We start from the raw sequence: 5910 nt of genomic DNA, 5'->3' as shown, positions 1-5910 counted from the left end.
GGACTTTCTTCCTTCCTCCTTTGGCCAGGTTCTTATACCTGCAGGGTATCTGATGACTGGCACAGCAGATGTGTTGATGGCTTGGACTTTGTTCTTCCCATTCAGCTGGCTCTTCAGGACCCGCCTGACTCTCTGTAGGTCTTTGGTTGTGGCTGACCTCCTTGTGGCCTCATCCTGGTTGTCATTTGTCTGCAGGATACCAAGGTACTGGTAGCTGTCCTGGACATCTGCAGTGTTGTCTTCAGGTAGTTCAGCCCCTTCAGTTGTGATCAACTTGCCTCTCTTTGAAACCATTCAGCTACACTTATCAAGTCTGAGTGACAGACCGATGTCCTTGCTGTGTTTCCTGGTGAGGTGGATCAGTGAGTCGATGTCTCGCAGCTTAATCACTAACAGGTCATAAACATCAACCATCAACCCGAACATTACATCAAACACCAACATCCAAACTGTAAAAACTGCATAAAAATGAACAAAAACAGAGTCAGTAAAACATAAATGAATAAAACATGAAAGTAAACAGATTTTTATGTTCTCTCAAATTAAAATCTGAAACCCAAAACTTGATTAATGATAAAATTAACAAATTATTATCAGTGATGAATTAATAAGGAATTAGCATATTTTCTAACAGAAACATGAAAATCATCAGTCAGGAGACCAACAAACTTATAACAAGAGGAAACAACCAAACACCAACCCCACAGTTACCTGGAATATGACAATATAATTAATGTAAAATGGAAATAAACTCGTTATCTAATTTAACAAAGAGTAAAATTAAAATAAATTGTTGTCAAATGAAAGAATGTTTCTGTATTATATTGCTGGATAATTAAAGCATAAGAGACTAAAATGTAGAAACAAAAATTACTTTGTTGTTCCTGAAAACTAGTTTTCCTGAACTTCAGGGTTCTAATCTCATCTCATCTCGTGGCATGGAGTTTACAGACGCAGGAACACGTAGCTGATTGTTGTCCAGATCTTGAAACATGGAAGAACTGGCTCAGAGAAGCTGGTATGGAAAGTGTGAATGTGACTCAGTTTGTCCCCTGAGACGATGTAATACGACAAAGTGCCTCCAGGATGATCCAGATACACTCCCAGGCAGGGGCAGCCAGTAGCAGGAAAAGGTTGTCTGTCTTCTTTCCCTTTTGTATCATGCTGTGGATAGAAAAATAGGTCTGGCTCCCACTTGTAGCCTAAAGACCAGCTCTTCTCACCCCATCCTATCAAAGTAAATGCAGTTTGTCCTTTCCTCTCTATTCCTTCATAGCAAACTCCTACAGCAACATCTGAACCTCTTTCAGTGTTCAGCTCCACCTCCCAGTAATGGCGCCCAGACAGCTTCTCTTTGCACAGAACCTGATATACTTTATCGAATCTCTGTGGGAGGTCAGGAAGTTGTTGGGCATCTCCATGTGTCGCTCTCTTGTTTCCATCACACACAGTGATTTGTGCATGAGCTGTATCTGGATCCAGGGTGAGATCAGCAGCATCTGAAGGACAGAAATACATCTGATCAGGATCATCTGTAGATCTCTTCATTCTGAAATGTATTTTTAGGAAATTATTCTGGTTCTGTCCATCTACAGCAGGGGTGTCCAATCCTGGTCCTCAGGGTCTCCATCCTGCATGTTTTCCTTGTTTCTCTGCTCCAACACACCTGATTCAGAGGTTAAATCATCTCTTCATGTTCGGCAGAAGCCTGTTAATCACCCATTGATTCAGATCAGGTGTGTTGGAGCAGAGGAACAAGGAAAACCTGCAGGATGGCCCTGAGGACCAGGACTGGAGACCCCTGATCTACAGTCAGACACTAAAGAAGAGCTGCAGCTCTGTTCGGTGCAGAAAATGGACCCTATGAGCAGCAAAAGTTACATCTGCCAGGTTTGTGATGTGTTATTATGGACAAAGATAAACCAGCACTACACATAAAAATACTTACACCAGATTAAATCTCCTCTGTTTGTTATTTTCTCCACATCAGGAACAGCTGGTTTTGAGAAATCCTCAATGAGCAACTTGCCGTTCCTGTATTGATAGATGGTTGCTCCTTTGATTTGCTCATTTGTAGAAACTCCTACAAGACATCTGTATCTGCTGTTGTTCTTCTTCAGAACTCTGGCAATATCGTCAAACATTTTGGCTTTTTGTCTCATTTTATCTATCACTTCTTCTGAAAAGTACCACAGGTCTTTAGATGATGGAACATCGATCTTTGTGCTTTTGAAATCCTCTGAATCCAGGTTGTCAAACATTTTCTGGAGGAAAGGATCTGTTGTTTCCAGGGAGGTGAAAACAAAGCAGAGAACTTCCTTATCAGGATCAAATACCTCACGGTTAAACTCCACCTCGTTTGTGATGACCTTTGCTCCCTCCATCATCTCTACACAGGTCTTGATGACAGTAACTTCTCTCTCCATGTTCTGCATCCACAGTTCTAATTTCTTTGTACTGAATGGGGATTTTTCCAAGTCATCGAAGAGCTTCATTATCTCCTTCTGATCCTCTTTTCCTGCTCTGATGGAGGGCAGTTTCTTTGACAGTGTTTTTCTGAGCTTGCTCGTGGTTTCAGCACACAGTTCTTTAAAATCTTTCAGTCTTTTCTGAATCTGAGGGAATGGATAGCCATCTTCCAGGCAGTCATCACATCTAATTGTCAGCTCATGAAAATCTTCCAGAGTATCTTGAACTCTTTTTACAAGGCTGGGACTGAGATCGGTCTTCAGCTCAGCGGAGAACTCATCCAAATACTTCAGCGGCATCATCCAGACCTTCAGTGGGACACTGTTTTCTTTGTTTTGTCCCAGTAGTTTTGGGAGGTTTCTGCATGTCTGAACTGCACTTTTAAATGTTGTAGGGTTGCTGTCAGGAATCAGGTCTCCGTAGAACTTGCAGGTAAATTTATTAGTAAAAGCTTTTTCTTCATCACTCAGCTTGAGGTCAACACTTCCTTCTACACTTAATCCTGGGATCTTATTGATCGCAGCTTGCATGTTGCCCTCAATCTCCTGAACATTGCTCGTATCTAACTTCTCACTGTCAAACACAAAGAAGGCATTTGCACCATAAAGGATGCCGGTGACAACGTGTGTGGCCAAACTCTTGTCCTTTTCTTTTAGTTGCAGAGTCTTCTTCATCTCATCAACAGTCATCATCAGCTGTTTGAAGACGGTGGTGGCTTTGTACTGAAGCGTCACTCGGCTCTGCTTGTGGGATTTCTTCTTATCATTCAGATAATTTCCAGATCCTCCAACTTCAACGAGGCCACTCATGAAACTGGCCTTCAGGGAGGCATTAACATCCAGCAGAGAAGATTTCTCTTCAGTGGAATCAGATGCAGTGATCTCAAAGTTACTGCTGTGTTGTTTACTTTCCTTAGTCTTTTCTTTAAGAGTTTTCTCATCCCACAGAGTGACACCTGTAAAACAGGAACTCAGATTATTAAAAGGAACAAAATGGTTTTCTAATATATGACCAAATGTGCATTTAATTTAGATGTTATATTGTAGTCTATGTTTTATATCTAAACACCCTTTGTAACTACTGTAACTTCTACATAGATCACATTAGTCACATTCATTAAAGCAGTTTGCAGGACAGGTAGTGTTAACCTTGACTTTGTTTTGAATCCACAGACTCTGTTAAGACTGAACCAGGTCAGAAAAGGCCAGGTGGAAGATCCTCTATGGATAAACTGTCCCCTCCATTCATAAACACACATTTTCCCTCAGATGACAGAGCCTTTTTTTAAATCACATTCACTGACCCTGACAGACCCTGTCTAACTGTACGGACTCACAGATGTGCCTCTGACCTCACAAACTCCTCCTTTGGACCTGATATAAACCGAGGTCTGGCCTTCACACACTGTCTCATGTGAAGCCTTTTTGTTGAACTGGACTAAAGGAGACCAAAGTTCTCTGAATTTGTCTTTTATACAATTATCTGCTAAGGGTACCAAGCAGAAGGTTCCTACTTGAGATTAAGAAAGTAAGTTACCACCTTTTTATTGTTAGATCGATACCAGTCGGTCGATTCATCCAGACTCAAGACCAACGCTGCTGACAGGTTTCCTCGGGTCAAGCTGTGAAATTCAACTAACAACTCAAGTTAACCCTTGACTGCTGCTATACCTTGTTTTGATGGGAGGGCGTGCCTGTATAACCTATGGACAAGGTGGTGAGTTCGTAGCTCTGGACCGACAGTAGGAACCTTGTTTTTTCTCATTAAACTAGATCTGATGCCATCTTGATATGCAACCTTGTCTTCACCTTAAAGTTATATTTTTCTATCCTTTTCCTCTGTTAGATTTGTCCTAAAGTAAAATTATGTGTTAAAGAGAGGTAAGTTAGTTACTCGACAGCTTTTTAAGGCTGTCTTAAAGCTTTTGCAGTATTAAAAGCTATCTTCTGCCTAGCTGCCACATGCTTACACGTCGAGGTTGTATTACACCCACAGAATCACTTGTTGAACCAGTTAAAACCAGTTCTGGCTACACATAGTAAAACTACTGACAACAAGTGAGACTGTGCTCGCCCTGTGTAATGGGCGGAGCCTAGACGCTGTATGAATCAACGCTTCCTTAGTTCCTGGCTTCTTGCTCTGCTTCATCCATAAGATGTTGTAGACAGAAGTCCCACCGCTGGTCTTTTACTAATTATCTGCCTTATTAGAATAAATAGTTAAACTCTAGTTATTTTGTTTAACTATATTTCCTTTTACTGTCACCTCCTGCTGCTCAGGATGGAGAATTGAATTGAACAGGTTTGACACAATCTGCTGGTTTCCTTAGATAGAAAACACTTTTACTGAAAAGGATTTTTTAAATTGTTTTATAATTCAGTTGGGTTGTATGTAGTTGGATTTAAATGTAGATCTGCTCTGAGACAACTTTTGTTACGGAGCTACAGAGTCCTGTATGAATGAACTAAAAGAAGTCCGCTCTCATAAGTATGGGTCTCGTCTTACCTGGGATGAGCTGATCTTTGCGAGCGTCGTACAGCATCCCTAAGGTGAAAGGTCGACTGAGAGCCGCCACCTGTGGTATATCTGAGGTCATGTTTCCTGCATCAACAAAAAACATTCATGACTTGAATCATTCCCAGAGGACGTTTGGGTTTAAATATACATTTAAAACGGTTAATTATCATGTGCGACCATAAAAGGCAAGTATTTAATCCACCTTTAAAGAGGCTTCCTAACTTTATTTATATTCTGCTTTCTCTGTTGACCTGAATGAGGCCTGGGCAGAAAAATGCATCCACACAAATTATTTATTAAAACAACTACCTCGGCTGTTAGAGTTACCAACAAACCTAACATGAAGAAAGGCCAGGAGGCAAACCTGTGACCTTCTAGCTGTGAGGCGACAGCTCTAACCACTGCACCACTGTGCCGCCCCCTGAGACAATATGTCACTAATAAAAGATCCTTTAAGTCCTTGTTTAAAAAAATGCTATAAACTATTAGTGAAAATGTCTGCTAGAAAGAATAACTTGACTGATTTTAATGAAACGTAATCGTGGGATGGATGTCTACAACCGGAGCCATTCTGACTCAACATAAACAAATCTAAGGGAGCAAAAAGACATATCCTGATCAGAAATAACACTCTCTGAGTTCCTGGTTAATATATTTGTTTTAGTTTAAAATAAACAGAAAAAGACAAAGTTTTACAGTAAATGAAATAAGTAAAGTAAAACATATATTTATCTCAGCGTATCTTCATAAAAAGTATGGTCGCTGGGAAAAAGAGGAAATAACTGAAAATAAATGTGTAAGAAGATTGTAATTTAATCTTTAGAGGTTTTAAATAAAATTATATTTGTGCAGATTCTCAGTCATCCAGGCCCTTCAAATCCTAAAAGTTTCAAAAACAAAACAACTGGACTTTGTTTCTGTAGT

At 40.3% G+C, this 5910-nt stretch overlaps 1 protein-coding gene across 1 annotated transcript; it reads right to left on the bottom strand.

The window, feature by feature from the left end:
• Positions 1-5096, bottom strand: LOC108250253 (stonustoxin subunit beta-like). Its single transcript, XM_017440051.3, has 3 exons — positions 4975-5096; positions 1949-3424; positions 1-1499 (listed from the first exon to the last, which is right to left on the bottom strand). Exons 1-3 carry the CDS (start codon positions 5087-5089, stop codon positions 946-948), a joined length of 2145 nt encoding a protein of 714 aa, XP_017295540.1. The 5' UTR covers positions 5090-5096; the 3' UTR covers positions 1-945.
• Positions 5097-5910: the final 814 nt, after the last annotated feature.

This window comes from Kryptolebias marmoratus, linkage group LG17 (genome assembly GCF_001649575.2).
Source record: "Kryptolebias marmoratus isolate JLee-2015 linkage group LG17, ASM164957v2, whole genome shotgun sequence".
Classification (NCBI taxonomy): Eukaryota; Metazoa; Chordata; class Actinopteri; order Cyprinodontiformes; family Rivulidae; genus Kryptolebias; species Kryptolebias marmoratus.
The sequence above is the reverse complement of the archived record's forward strand: the minus strand, read 5'-3'. Positions and strand labels throughout refer to the sequence as shown.

Coding starts and splice junctions, on each gene's coding strand:
- LOC108250253 (XM_017440051.3), bottom strand. CDS start 5,089: ATGTTTTTTGTTGATGCAGGAAACATGACCTCAGATATACCACAGGTG. Junction 3,425..4,974: donor CAAAGATCAGCTCATCCCAG/GTAAGACGAGAC, acceptor CCTGTTTTACAG/GTGTCACTCTGTGGGATGAG. Junction 1,500..1,948: donor CAGAGGAGATTTAATCTGGT/GTAAGTATTTTT, acceptor TCTGTCCTTCAG/ATGCTGCTGATCTCACCCTG.